Genomic DNA, 15,756 nt, shown 5'->3' with positions numbered 1-15,756 from the left:
AGCTTTTTTTGATAGCAAACTTGAACAAACTGAATGAGAAAAGGTCAAACACAGCTATCATTTATGTCTGGTTAGACACTAAGGCAAGTTTTAATGATAACTTTACCAGACCCAAAGGGAATTTACATGTGCAAGAAACTGATACTTGTAAAAAAACCAGAAATGTGGGCTTATTCTTATGTTTTTGACAAATTGGTTGGATTTTGTCTTTACATATTTTTAAAACAGATAGAACTTTCATTAGGTAATTGATTTTTCTGGATTTTTTATGTAGCTGAGGAGAACTGAAAATGATACTAAAATGGCTAATTGCTTTAAAGTGTGCTGCAATTACCCTGTTGAGTATATTGGACCATTTTGGAACTGCATTAAAAATAGTCTGCACTACCCTGTTGGGGATTGTCTAGGAACCATATGCACTTTAACCTCCACAATTTATATTTGAACTTTATATTTCTGGCCTTTTTAATATGAAATTCTCCTAAGAAGTGCAGGGGAAAAGAAGTACTTCTGTCAAAGGTAAATGTCTGAGAAATGCTAGTTCACAGGGTTGGAAATGTCAATTGGGCTCACAGGAGTGACCAAAGAGGTTGAAGTGAGAAAATGGGCTTCAGCCTTTTGCTCAAAATTAACTCAGATTCAGCTTTAGAAAGAGCTGTGCTTTTTTCACATAGGCTTAGGGATAAGAAAAGCTAAAATATGATGACTAGAAGCCTTTCTATTTCAGTACAAGTGAAGAGTACCTTAATCTCCAATAAAATAGTCCCACTATAGGCCTGTTTAGAGGGGAAACTTAATCACTGGTTTAAAGTAAGAGAGTATTTCTGAATGTTGGTTTCATTTTGTGACAAGATTAGGGAACCCTTTGGGGTGCCTTCTAATATTATATTCTGAAATAAGCTGGGGAGGCCAAAACAGACCACTGGTTTATGAAATACTGGCAGTTTTTCTCCTTTGTAGTTCTAACAGATATAGTGGAAAAATATTCCTCTATTCTTGGGATCATTTCCATGCAAGGAAATGATAAAAAGTTAGAGAGGTACTTTTAATCTTTCCAATAATTAGATAAGAAATGTTTAATTTTTTTCTTTATTGCTAATTAAAACTAAAATGGAAGTTTAACAAAGTTATACCTAGTGATTTAATTTGTTTTATATTACTCATATTACAGGGTATTTACAGTTGCATTCATGGAGTACACATTGAAGAGAAAAAGAAATCTCCTGACTTTTCTTTGACCAATTCACAAACCAACATGTTAAAACTGCTGCGAACAGCGAAAAACATGACCAATATCAACCCTCCAAGAATTGACTCCCCCAAAAGAACAGCTGATTTTATTCAGAGGGGTTCTTTGATTATGGACATGGTCATGGATAAGGGAAACTTGATATTTTCTGATAACAGATCCTTTCAGACAAAGGACAACTTTTTTGGTGACAACATAAGTGAGCTCCAGACACTTCCTGGCAATCGACACAAGGACAATCTGAACAACTATGTTTTCCAAGGGCAGCATCCTCTCACACTGAACGAGTCCAATCCAAATACAGTAGAGGTTGCAGTAACAACAGAAGCAAAAGCAAACTCCAGACCCAGGCAGCTTTGGAAGAAATCAGTTGAATCTTTACGCCAAGATTCTGTACGTCAGGGCCAAAGTGCCCAGAGAGAAAACGGGTCAGAGGAAAACAGGCAGCTTTCCTTGAAAAGCCAAAGATACCTTCCTGAAGAGATTGTCCATTCAGATGTATCAGAGACATCAAGCAGAGCTACTTGCCACATGGAATCTGAAAACAACAAGCACCACAAAACCAAGGACAATTTTAAAAAAAGGACAGGAGCATCAAAATACCCAAAAGACTGTAGTGACGTGGAACTGACATATCTGAAAACCAAACAGGGCTCTCCACGGGATAAAATCTACACGATTGATGCTGACAAGGAGCCGGGATTCCGCTTGGACACACCTCAGTTCATCGAAAACATTGTCCTTCCAGAACCTGTAGAGCTTCCTGATGTTTACCAAGATCACAACGACAACTACAGGAAAGCCGAACACGCGAACAGGACTCCGTCACATAATGAAGACAGTCTTCCAAACAATGACCAGTATAAACTTTATGCAAAGCACTACACTCTCAAAGAAAAAAATACTTCCCTAGGTGACATGAACGATAGGTACAGACAGAACTCCACCCACTGCAGGAGCTGTCTCTCCAACATGCCCACCTACGCGGGGCACTACTCGACCAGATCTCCCTATAAATGCGACGCGTGCTTGCGGATGGGGAACCTCTATGACATTGAGGAAGATCAGATGCTGCAGGACACAACGAACTTATCACTCCCTGAAGAAATATATGAGCGTACTTGGTCACAAAGTAGTGCTCTGCAATATCATAAAAAGAATAAACTGAAGATTAGCAGGCAACACTCTTTTGATAATATCGCTGATAAGTCCAGGGAAATTGATATTGGAAGACCTTCTCGTAGTATAAGCTTGAAAGAAAGAGAGAAATTTCTTCAAAGTAGTCCATATGCAAGCATGTTTAGTGTTCCCTCAAGCAAACTGTTGAGCAACAAGGCCTCACTTGTAACTCATGCTCTGGAGGACAGTAAGCGGAGCAAGTCCCTGTACGCTGTGCACTCGGATGATAACCCCTTCCTGCACACCTATCGTGATGACCAGCACTTATCTCTTAGGCGAAGTCCAGCTGATCTTTATAAACATTCATTGCCAACAAGAGGAAGAAATGATAATTATTTAAGGTCATCCATACAGTCTACAGCATCATACTCTTCCAGGGATGGTCGGATCCATAATGACATGTACATTTCAGAGCATGTTTTGCCTTACGTTGCAAATAGGAATAGCTTGTACGCAACTCCAAGGGTTTTAAATTCCTGTAGCAATACACGTGTGTATAAGAAAAGGCCTAGCATTGAATCAGATGTTTAAATTTTCCATGAACACTTTATCTATAGGGAAAGAATAGTTGCCACCATCTTAGAGGGAGAATTTTTCCTTTAACGGTATCCTGCTCTGGTAAATGATACATAAACCTCTCCCTTTCCCAGTGTACTTTTGTACATGAATAGGTAAACTGGTATGCTCTGAACTATCCTTTTAAAATATGTCTTGTTGAAAAGGATAAAAAATAGCCATTTATGTATGCTTTATATATAAATGGCAAGTTGTACTGAAATAGCCCCAATATATGTTGGCAACTATGCTGTTTTGTACCTAATTATTTTGCTATTTCGGTTATTCTAATTTATGTTGCTAAGTATCATTCAATGTACTTTTGTCCTTAGAAATGTTTAATGATTTTCTAGTACTGGATAAGCAATATGGTATGCATGTAGTATGACACAGACAAGAAATAGGGATGCATTTGCACAGAATCAAAAGTAAGATTCTAAAAGAGAACAGAAAGCTGAGACTTCCAAAAATATATTTTAGCTTCATAATCATTTTCAAAGCCAAATAATAATTTTTAAAAAGTCCCCAAACCCCAGGACCTTAATAAAATACAGTGTGTTAGCACAAAATTAGTATGTTCCTTCTAGACTGACAGACAGTAGATGGGAAGGCAGTAACCCCAAACATGTGAACTGCTGTGTACCAAAAGGAAGCCCCATGGATATTGGTTAATGTTCATGTACAAATGCTTTTCTTATATTGCACATGCACTTACCATTACAAAGTTCATTGAAAAGTTTGCAGTAATCGTGTCAGAAATTTCACAGCTGCCTAATCCAGAGTATATATTTTTAGATATCACTATATGGCACTTACTATGGAGCTGTGGACTTTATTAGTAACCTTGAGGCCTAATGTGTACGTAAGTTTGCATTTGCCCCTTACTGGTGATTACTCAGGGCTGTATAGTATTTCTTTTATTCTTTCACTTCCCAAACCAAATCCCAACCCACTGTAGTTCTTTGTTCATAGTGTATTAGTGACTAATTAATTGTATATTAATAGTATTAAAGCTGTTAATACAGTATCAAACACCGACAGCCATAAGTTCAGTGTGGTCCGTGAGGAGCGTGGTACCATTTATTTGCATACACAGAGAAGGATTAACACCTTTGGAAGGACTCCTTCCTTCCACAGTATTGTGCATATTTGTTGAACATCAGACCATTTTTCTAACCTCTGCAATCAAGTCTGTTATATAAAGTGAATATATGCACACGTAACTAAGAAGCAGTATCTTTATTATCACTTACTGATACACAAAGGTATTCACATAACAGGGATGCATTGCTATATGACTTTTCCTTCTATAGATGTCAATCAGATTATTTCACAAATAAAATGTCTGCTACACACCCCTCCTTACCCTCACTGGAAGAAAAAAACCCACTAGATTTTAACCATAAGGGAGTGAAAGGGAAGAGAGGAATCCTTTCAGGAGAAGCGTGTACAGCTGTAAATTTAATTTCAACTAAAGAAGTAAATATAATTTCTAATATATTTAACTACTGAAAGTGTTCCAGAGGTGGTGCTCTCCCATTTTCCTGCTACTCTGAGAATTGCTTTAGGATTTTTGTGTAGAGGAAATTTAGATTATTCAAGCATTATTCCCTCCAGTTTACTGAATAACAGTGAGCAGGGAAACTATTACCACTGTGAATTGGAAAATGTGAATATTATCCTAACTTTTCTCTAAACTGAAACTCTTTTCAGCAGAATTGTGCCTGTCAGCTGTAATTGAAGCATCTGCATGCCAGAGGTGCAGTATGCAATGTGTTTAATTTAGAACAGCATACTGCAGAGCAGAGTTGCAAAGGGGAGATAATATAAATGATGTGTAGGGATAGTCAAAATAAAACTTCTTGAATTTTGTTTACAGCTTTTTTTTAAATTATTATTAAACAGATTTAAACTGACTTTGGCTATCAAAGTCTAGAATGAGTTCTTGGTATTTGCAAATGTATTTGTACCTTCACCATGATGGTGAAGGATAATATTTTTTAAGGAATGAAATGTAATGAGATTTGGGCTTCCGAGTCTCATTCCAGCTTCCAAAAATTTCAGTATACTTTATTATAAGTACAATCAGAAAGCATATCTATGGGTATCTCTATGCTGTTCAGGTAAAAATATGTTTTGGGTATTCTTTGTTCAACATTTGGTCATAATTATTGGCCCTGATTCACATGGGATGCTTTCTGGTTCCTCACTGGAGGGAGTTTTTATAAACAGAAGTTCCTTACCTGCCCTTAGAAAGACTCAGATTTCTTAGGAAGAGTTTTGTGAGCTCAGCAGGGTTAGGATGTCTGTGGGATGAACACTACCTGGCACAAACCCAAACCTTTTCCCAAAGACACAAGTGTGCTTTGCTCTTAGGTCTACAGGAAGGCACATGCACAGAAGGCATAGAGTTGTAATGACAGTAATAAAAATATTCCAGGCAAATTTTAGTATCCAGTCCAAATTATATTAACTAAAATCTGAAGTGTTTTGAACTATCTGCTGTGTTTCAGCAGACATGATATGTGCTGATGTCATGCCAAATCCTGCCATGGAAGTTGCTGAGCATTTTACCAAGTAAATCATAAAACTCAGTGGTGGCTCTTGTCTTTCACATCATCATAAAGCTCTCAAGTATTTGTTGATCGCTCCAAGTCTTTTGTATCATCATCTCTATCTAACCAGACACACATTATTCGATATTTATACAAGTACTGTATGTCAAGTTGTGGGAAACAAAAGTTCCCATTTACATTTTCTCTCTTGAGATTCAGTTGTAAACATCCTCAACCCAGGTGGATTTATCTTTCTGTGAAATGTACAAGCAAATTAGCTACATCAAAATATATTGCAGTGTTTGCTTTTTCTGATTTGAGCAGATTTCTGGTGACTGTAGAGATTTATTATTATTATCTGCAATATGCAATACGACCACCTGCCCTAAACCCAAATAAAGAGGCTGAGGGAAGACTTGACAATGTTGCACAGCAGTTGTTCACATGGAAATATAAGATGCTGCCTTTAAAGGGAGAGGAAAAAAACCCACCAGATACTGAAAGCAGAGGGAGTAAGAGTCTGCATGCATTTGTTGTTTTGATCTTGGCATAAATCTGAGTCCATAGGGGGGCAGGAGAGCTGAGGCAGGGCCGTGGGCAGTAGCCGGCGCGGTTGCGGATGTGCTCGTGTAAAGAAGAAGCAGCTGAGAAGTTGAAGAAAAATCTTCAACAGAGCCACAAGCCACAGCTTGTGAGGCTCAGCCGTAGAGCACGTGGAATTCTGAGTTTTGCCTGAGCTTTGTTGATGTATTTGCACTGACTTTCAATGAAACTGAGATCAAGACTTTCTGTATTTCCCTCTCTCTCACTCTAGCTGCTGCTATACTTGAAGAGGAGAAAAGAATCTTCCTGCATAAGTGGCCATCCTTTGTGTACCTTTCTGGATGGTGCTGGTGACTTGTTACATTTTCCTGATTACAGCTCTAGCAGTTTGTTGGTCATTCCTGTCACCAAGATCCCCTGTGGCTCCAGCTGGAACTGAATCAGGCTGTAAATGATTTGGGCCATTCTTGGTAGCATGTCCTGTAGTGTTACACTGCTCCTGGACGACACCTTTTGTGGAGGCAGGATATTGAATTGCTGAGGAATGCAGTAGGTACATGGAGGTAAAAACAGTTACATAGACATACCTGCCTCTTGCTTTTTTTCCTCTTTTAAAGATATTGTAGAGTTTCTTCATGTTTTTGTCTTTCCCTTTTCACCACAGTAAATTTACCTTTTTTCTCTCAAATAGATTTTGTGTTCTGCTTGTGTTTCTTAGAACAGTGTAGCCACCCACTAATTTAAAAGCATGGAAATAAGATATTTTAATATATAAGATAAAACTAAGGAAAATTAAGACATTTTGCATTTCTGGAAAATTTAATGTTTTTGCAGCTTTGCTCAGAATTCATTACTCTGTTATTTAAGAAGCTTGGTTAGGAGAAAGAATGCTGTGGACAAACAGAAATGAAATCACCACCAGCTCACCGTGTTTTGGCAGCATCTCATAAATACATGTCTCTTTATGGTCTTTCAGGAACACTTAGGTGAAATAAGGCTCACAAGGGAAATCAGGTGTGGTTTATTTTTCCTGATGAAAGCAAATGTTTTTATACAGTTTTAAAGCAAGCAAAAGCTGGAGCTGTGTGAGTAGCTTAGGGTTTCTGTGCTGGAAGGCTAAGCTCTTTCTGTTACCAGTGGGAAGAGAGAGAGAGAAAGAAAGAGAAAGCAGAAAGGGTGGAAGTTCAGAGGACTGAAGGCTCTGGAGCAGTTATGTGGGGGATGTGTCCAGAAATATATTTCCTCTCTCTGTTGACTTTTTAGAAAGTACAGGCTCCTAACTCCAACATCTCAGTTAGGTAGGCTTAGAAAAGCAATTTATTCCCAGCCTCAAAAATCTGCCAGGTAAATCTGCCAGGTTCAGCCTTGGAGGTGTTACATGTTCCTGTGCTCATGCAAATAGGAGTTTTTGTGTGGTTTCCAGTACCCCTTGCATAGTTGGGATAACCATTTGCTTTATACCATGTGACTACCCAGCATGGGAGAAAAGTGTCGGGATCTATTCCTTATGGAATAACTTGCTATTTTCATATTTCTTCAGTGTAGCATATGCACCTTAGGGATGGGGAAGATTTTGTACTGTTCCCTCCCTTGCTGGGTTTGTCAATGAAAAACAGAAATTTTGTCACAAATCTGAGAATCTGCCTGGATTTAGGAAGAATTCAAGAGGTGAATTTTTTTGTTGTTACGTTGCATTTAAGATGTATAAAACCTAGTGAAAACAGAACTTTTGTGAAAAAATCATCTCCTACTTGATATAAAAGAATAACTATCCTGTGACTTGGCTAGATTGTGTCAAGTGTTAATCATCACATCGTGTGCTTCTTTCAAGATGAGTGTCATACATTCCCTCACTAAACTTTCCCAGCCCTGGTCCTATCTTAGCTCAAAAGTCCTTTCCAAGCAGTCCTTTTCCTGTGTAGTGCAGTCTGGTTTGCAACATAAAAACAGTTTTCCAGGCATAGACTTAAATTATTTTCTTACCAATGATTTTTTTTAATTGTTAATCTAAACTTCCTTTCTATTGAGAGCTGAGCCTTCCAAACTTAGCAGTGCTGAAGGAACTTCTGAAAGAACATAAAGGCCTTTGAAAGTGTGACTTACAATATGAGCCATTTCCCTGCCCAAACCCACCTGTGCTGTCTTATTTAAATGTGTTGGCAACATGTCAGTGTTTGAGGGAGCTCAGTTTAATCACAGCTGTGTATTTCTTTGTGATGTGGATGGAAGTGCAGACAGGAACGTGGTGTGGTGGAGGAAAGGCTCGATGTGCTCTGGCTGGAGTCACCTGTGAAGCTGTGGTTAAATGGGAGCAGCCTCCCCTCCGTGCTGTCTCTTCCATGTTTGTGGTGGTGCAGAGTGTCTGTGTGACGTGTCCATCCATCTGTGTGACGTGTCCATGTGTGACACTCCTGCCCAGCTCCCCAGCTGTCCCCTGGAGCTCTCCATGCTCGCGCCCATTCCCGTCTCACAGCGCTGTCAGAGGGACGTGGCTGCTCCTGCTCTCTCTGCCCGACTCAAGGGGAGCTGCAATCCTGCCCTGCTTCTCCCTGTTCTGCTGGGGAGGGTTCCTGCACTCTCTGTAAATAAGCTCTTCATTTATTTCCCTCATTCAAGCTATAACATTTTTTTTCCCCCTGCTTCTCTCGATCTGTGTACAGAGTATGCGCTCTAAAAATATGTGCTCTTCCAAAGTCCTGCAGCTTTGGAAGCCAGGAATACAGGTGTGCATCACCCTGCAATGCAGTGAAAATGCACTTGGTTCTCCTCGTGGGATCATCAGCTTTTTTTGTTCCATACTGCAGAATGTATCTGCCATGGTTGAAACTGTTCTTTCTTTATTTTTTTTGTTTTAATTTCTGCCATTCTAACAGCTGTAAGAATCCACTGCTGATTTTGTGATGGTTTTGTCATATCTATAATTTAAGAACCAGAAATAATGTAAGTAAAAATAAGTGACCTCACTATTTACCAGGTTTTTGTTGTTTTGCGCTGAAATGACAATTTTTACTCCTTTTGCTTAATTCTTTACCTGTATTGAAAACAAGGCTAAATTAGTAGAGAATATAGCCATGCTGTAACATTGTCATGCAATACCTTTATTAATAGATAACCACACTAAATATAGTATTACATATTTAAAAGAGAGATGGTTTCGACTCTCCAACTCTTAAAAAGTAGTGGTGATAAGCAGTTATACTCCTAGATGTTCTGTCCTTTCCCTTTTGTATTAGTATTTGTTTTCACTAATATATTTCAAAAATTATATTTCTGTGCACGTTAGAAAACTGTGAAAATAAATACCAATAAATATTGTGATACTTATTCAATGCACTGTAAAATTCCAAGTGAGATGATACTTTGCTTGGGAATTGATGAAAGTTTCCTCACTTCTCAGAAATGGTACTAAGCTTTAATGTGGGAAAATGGTAATATTTACAGTGACATGAAATTTTAATGGAGAATGTCTTGGTTTGCACTTCTGGTACTATTAGAAGAAATGATATGTTTTTCTCAGCAAATGCATTATGATTTTTAAATTTGTTTTGTGCATTGCAGTACGTAAGAATAACCGCTTTGAAGAGATTTGTGTTACTTCATTACAACAGCATTCTTTTGTCTGATAATTTCTTTTCCTGAGCCTATTTAATGATGGTGTTTAATCCCAAAAACCTTTCTGGGAATGTATTTTGGCTTCTGTCTCACGTTGCAAACCCTGAACTTGGACTCGTAGTGATGCAGTCGAAGGCCCTGAGGAGGCTGCTCTGCCTTTCTGCGCTCCTGGGGACGGGCACCTTCCTTGTTCCCAGCTGGGACGGGATTAGAGGAGTCCAGAACACTTTTGGAGGATGTGCTGTGCAACAATAGAAGTGTAAATGATCTTCAAAAGTGAAAATAATAAAGAAATTGGAGGTTCACAGTTAGCCACACTAGTGGGGGAGGTCTGTGACAGGGGTCTGCAGTTTCTGGAGGAGATGATAATTTTTAACTAAAGTAATTTTGAATTCTACTTAAGTTTCTGAAAGTAACTGAAAAAGCGGGAGTTTTCTTTTTCTTTTAAAGCCAAAGTCTTCATGTTTTCATACGAGGTTTCACAGGAAAATGGGCCAAAGAATACAATTAAATATGCAAATGGTTAATCCTATAGAAAAGGGTATCCTGTTATCTTGATATGCACAAGCATATCAATGGTAATAGGAACAATGTGTGTAATTTTCCTGTATATTGCTATGTAGGTTGCACTATTTTGAATGACACAAGCCTGATATTTTGATTACCAAATACCATGAGATGCTGTTTATTAATAGTTTAAACTTGTTAACCTAAATATATATACAGTATACCCAGGCGTGCGTGCATCCACCTTCCAGCCCAGTCATGCGTGAGTAATCTCCCAGAGCTTGGGACACATCTCAGCAGTGCTCGATTTTCAGTGGTTTTCTCCTTTCCAAACCTCCTACATCCAGAAATCCTCTTGCAGCGTTTGTTGTAGTGTTTGATACTGGGTAAAGAAGGAGCTAAAGGACTCTTAATTTGTGCTAGGACACAGGAAAACATTCATTCTTCCTGTCCAGAAGAGAGGGAACCGATGCTTGCTGTAGTACCCAGGCCTAGGGGAAGGATGGCTTTTCATGCTGGTTCAAAAATCTTGGCCAGAGAGGCTCTGCTGGCCTGGTGACTGAAGTTAAACTCAGTGTCAGCTCACATGATGCACATCTGGTCCTTAAACACGTTACTGAAGGCAGCTGAGGAAGGATCCTCCAGCACCAAGCTCCCAGGGAGGGCAGCTGGGGTGTGCCCCAGTGCCCCCTGTGTGTTCCCCACGCAGACTGGGCAGGGTCCAAAGCAGGTTTTGCATGCCAGGCAGGATTTAGCAGGGTCCAAAGCAGGTTTTGCATGCCAGGCAGGATTTAGCAGGGTCCAAAGCAGGTTTTGCATGCCAGGCAGGATTTAGCAGTGGTGGGTAAGGCACAATCACTTCTCTCCATGCACAGGCTTTTGTGCTTGCTAGTACTGGTGATGTGGAGGTTTCCTCCGAGGAATGGGTGTGGGTTTTGGCTTCTTTTCTAAATTTATACTGCTCTAACTAAAACTGAAAAAAATCCCGCTTGGAATCATTTGTTGGAAGTAATCTTGAGCTGTTTTTGAAAGAGAAAGTTGTGTAATTATCAAGTTTTCCACCTTAGCCAAGAAACAAACAATTCTGTAGGGTCAGATTTTGTCTACTGCTCATTCCAAGTGTGTTTTGGAGCAGAACTTGGTTTCAAGAACATTTTTGCTTAGCCTGTTATTACCTGGTCTAGGTTTGGATTCCAAATGTGGACAAAACACCTTTTGACTTAAATAGGGGTGTGTGAGGGAGTGATGGGAGAGCAGATCCTTAGTGCAGTTCACACTCAGATTTTAAAAACCCCCATGATTTGAAACCTCATGTTGCTAAGGAAATAGCATCATGTAAAATTGTGTGCAGCTAGGAAGGAAACCAGTGCAATTCCAGTGAGAGCTGTTAGCAGTTTATACTGGGTATCAGGTATAATACTTTGGAATAGTCTTGCTGATCTCAGAATGTCCATTTTGCACCAGTGAAGGACGGTCTGATCTCTGTCCTCACACCTCACACCCCCATGCACAGTGGATCCCCTGCCTTCCCTGCTGAAACCAGGAGGCACAGACAAAATCCATCACTGTGTTAGGCAAACTCCCACCTGATTCTTAACTCATCACTCCACTTTTTATGCAAAATTTGCATCCATATGTGTCAGGGTCTTGCAAGCACTTCACCTGTGAGTTAATAATGTTGATTTTAATTCACCAGATTCAAATTCACACTAAACCTGAAGGGCATTTTGTGCTTCTTTTCATCCTGTTTAAGGATATTTGTAGGCATATTAGTAGTTTAAACTTAAGTTGTGGGATGAAACACTAATATTTCTGTGCTGCTAAACAAAACCCACCAGAAATATTTTAAAATCTCAAATTACACTTTGAAAAACATTTTTTACCTGTTTACTTGAATAATGTCAATTTAATGTGTTGTCTTGATCAGTTTTTGTACATATACATGTGTATATATATGTTATATATAAATATGTATATGTATAAAGTTTTTGGGGAGAATGAGGGGCAAGACAGAAATCCAGTGTTGTGACAAAGATTCTGCAGTCATTTATTAACAGTTTCAATTAATGTATTGTTGTTTTGAGTTTGATTAGAAGTTATTTGCAGTTGAACTATGACAAATGAAATGCAACTGAGAAAAAGAGAATTCACAACATTAACTTAGGATTTTTTTCACAAAAAAATATTAATTACTAGTACAGTTGGAAGAATACTCTTTTTTGGATGGGGGAAAAGAACTGCAGGTGTAATAGTTTGTATCAATTACATGGAGCACTAACCTACATTGCACTAGGAGAAATTTGCATGCCAAAAGTAAAATTTTACCAGAAATCTTGGAACTATTCAATTCCATACACAGTAAACTAAAAAGCCAATCACTTCTGTGTTTACTAGTGCAGTTTGCTGTAACACTCTCTAAAGTGTCATACTTCAAACCAAAGTGTAAGTCACAAAATTCCAATTACTAGCAAAGAATAGTGGAGATCTGAAGAGCTCTTAACACCTGGGGAAATAAATCAGGATGTTAGAGTAAAAATAAAAGAATATTGGTGAAGTGGAATCAACCATAAAATAATTATTTTTTTTAGAGAATCCAGAATTTCATTATAAAATTCACAGTCTAACGGATTCTTCAAAAGAAAGGGTTTGGGGAAAAAGAGACGATCTCAAATCTAGTTTTGACATTCCAATTACTGCCTGTTTTATTAGCTAGGTTAGCGAAGTGGAATGAGTTTGAGCACACGCAGCTGCAGTTGCTGTGTGCTGCAGACACGTGAGCACCCAGCTCCCTGCACCCCCTGTCCCTCCCTCTGAGATCTGGGGGAGGCTGGAGGAGCTGGGAGCCTCACACCCCTCCTGTGTTCACATCCTGTCTCACTGCACTTCACCCCGACCATCTTCTAACCCAGTGCATGACTGAGTGCTAATACTGTATAAATATTTTGAAACATATCTTAAAAAAATATAAAAATGTTTGCTTCAAACTTTTTATGATAGAGAAATATATAATTATTATGGTTGTCTTACAGATTGTATTGTGTTCATTTTTTTTTTTTTTTGTTAAATATGTAGAAAAACATTAAGGGAATGGGGGACTTGAATGTCTGTGTGTACTGAAATGTATATAACTATTTGGAAGAACACATGTGCCAAGTATAACATGATGTAAAAATTGTAAATATATTAAAAATTCATTTTTCTAATAAAGATAATTTCTGCCAATTAATATGAAAAGGAACAATGGTATCATTCTTGTCTGTCTTCCTTGTTAAATGGGACAAGATGAAGCATCACCTACGAAGAAGGTTTGCATTTGTTTTTTCCTTAGCCACTGATGTGATTTGAAGGGTGTTAACAGCCACATGTTTTGAGACATCCTTTGCTGTTAGAAATTAACGAAAGGTGAAGATGCCTGAAGCTAAAGCTGACAGTATGTGCTTGGTGATCCCGATTTGATTTAATTCACAAAGAGGATGGAGACAATTAACTTATGCAAAATTGCTTTGTTGTGAGAATGATGCTTTGGGAGGAGCTCAGGAGCTCGGTGGAGGACTGCCCCTTCACCTGGGGCACCACCGAGGGCCTGCAGGAGGAGGTGATCCAGCTGCAGAGGGGCAGGAGATCTTTGGCCCCTGTGGAGGCAGAATCCAGCCTGAGAAGGAGGTGTCCAGCCAGGAATGAGCCACCCCTGAGAGGAGCTGGAGCTATGGAGCTCACCCAGGTGAGGATGGAGGAGAGCAAGGCAGGGGGTGAGAAAACAGCAGTCCTGTCTCCATCTGCTGTGACTTTTGGTTCCCACAAACTTGCCTAATGTTCTGGTTAATCAAAATTAATCAAAATGTAAATAAAAACAGAGGTTTTAGTGGAGCATTTAAAATTAGTTCTAAGGTTTGACCATTTGCCTGGCCATGGGACCTAAAGAAGTGATGTTCACTCTGTGCTCTGAAGTGGTTCTGTAGGATCCCATTTTCCATGATGTCTCATCAGCTAATTAAAATCTTTGAATCCACAAAATGGGCAGAAACAAACCTTTGGCAATTAGAATAATGTTCTTTGAGGCAGTGGGAGGAAAGTCATTATAAAAATCCAAAGTACCCTTTTGATAAAGGGGCTTTGTGTTGAATATAAAAATAATGATGGAGGTGAAAGGTGGCTCATGGATATCTCACAGCAGAACAGTCCCATCTATTTGTTCCCAAGATGAGCATGACTGCATAGATAATATGAGAGATATAAAATTGGACTTCTGTCCTTAATGAGGTTTTTAATGAGGAAAAACCTGCTGGGCTTATGGTCTTCTGCTAGAAGGTTCTTTCAAAGGGACCCTGCCCTATTTTAATCTAAACATCTCCATTTCATGAAACACCATGAGGTGTGCCCAAGCTACTGAATCATTGTCTGAGCTTGAGTCTTTGTTTTTATGTGATAATGGTGTTTGTATCCAGGCTGGTGTTGGCACCAGGGCTGCTCCTCCCAGCTCTACCTGCCAGCAGAGCTGATTCTCTCTGTGCATCTCTGAGTCAGCTCAGCCTCAGCTTTGATTCCCTTTGGGATCTGGTTCAAAGACACTCACATTCCCCCAGATCGTTCTTTTGAGTCTTTGCTGATGTGTCTATGGCAACTACCAGTCTTCTAAGGCTTTGCTTGCTAAAAAAGTTTAAGTGGTGACTGGGAAATGAAAGCTTTTTAAGTGTGACATACATTGTGCATGGCACTGCCAGCAGTGCTCCCAGCAAACTGAGCAATGCACCTGGTACCAACACGAGTTTCTCCTGTAATTTGGACTCAAAAACACCTGCTCTAAGGCCAACTGCTGAAGTCTGCTCGTGTCTATTTACAGAAACACGATCCACCCTTCTTGTTGTGGTGAGTTTTCCCACTGATCATTCTGGCTGTTTGTTTCTGTTTCTCCCAGCAGTTTACAAGCAGCATTAGCTTTCCCTTGCAGATTTGTTGCAGCACAAAAACCAAACCGTGGCTTCCACAAATTGCATTATTGATCTATCCTGTGATCCTCTGTCACGCTGTGCTTCTCCCACTTCAGCAGGCACCTCCCCATGTGCAGCACTCTGGTCCTGTTTTCCACTGAAGAAGGGAATTTTCACAAGCTGAACAAGGGTTTCTGCATTGATTTCTGTGTTTTCTCTCTAGATGTTCCCAAAAAAGCTTTCAGGTGGGAGGGAAGGTGGGGTTGTGTGTGTGTGTGTGTAGTTTATTGACTATTTATTTGTTTGCCACTAGTTAGCTTACACAGGATGATCATTGCAGATATTGACTGCATTCTGTTCAAATCAACGTGCTCAAATCTTTTTAAGGATAATGTGTGTTTATAATGTAAACAATGATTGTTCCTAAACTATGGCAGTAATGATTTTAATGCACTGAGGGTTCTCAGCTTTGCAGTAGGCAATAGAGGATGGTAATACAGAATATAATAGTGATTAACATTGTTTAGACAAGGTTACTGCAAGGTCAAAAAACATTTTCTAGGAGTCTCCATGTGGCTCCTGGTGCAATTTAATAGCAATAATCCTTAAAAAACTATTGGCACTGCAA

General features: G+C 39.3%; 1 protein-coding gene across 1 annotated transcript in view; it reads left to right on the top strand.

Moving 5' to 3' along the window:
* Window positions 1-14,095, top strand: part of GRIN2A (glutamate ionotropic receptor NMDA type subunit 2A) — a 166,037-nt gene extending 151,942 nt beyond the window's left edge. Inside the window, exon 14 of the mRNA XM_063414321.1 lies at window positions 1,172-14,095. Within this exon, the coding sequence (XP_063270391.1) occupies window positions 1,172-2,959 (1,788 nt within the window). The 3' untranslated portion in view covers window positions 2,960-14,095. The remainder of the gene's footprint in view (window positions 1-1,171) is intronic.
* Window positions 14,096-15,756: the final 1,661 nt, after the last annotated feature.

Source organism: Prinia subflava, chromosome 17, assembly GCF_021018805.1.
Source record: "Prinia subflava isolate CZ2003 ecotype Zambia chromosome 17, Cam_Psub_1.2, whole genome shotgun sequence".
Classification (NCBI taxonomy): domain Eukaryota; kingdom Metazoa; phylum Chordata; class Aves; order Passeriformes; family Cisticolidae; genus Prinia; species Prinia subflava.
Note: the sequence above shows the minus strand (reverse complement) of the source record. Positions and strands in the feature narration are given on the sequence as shown.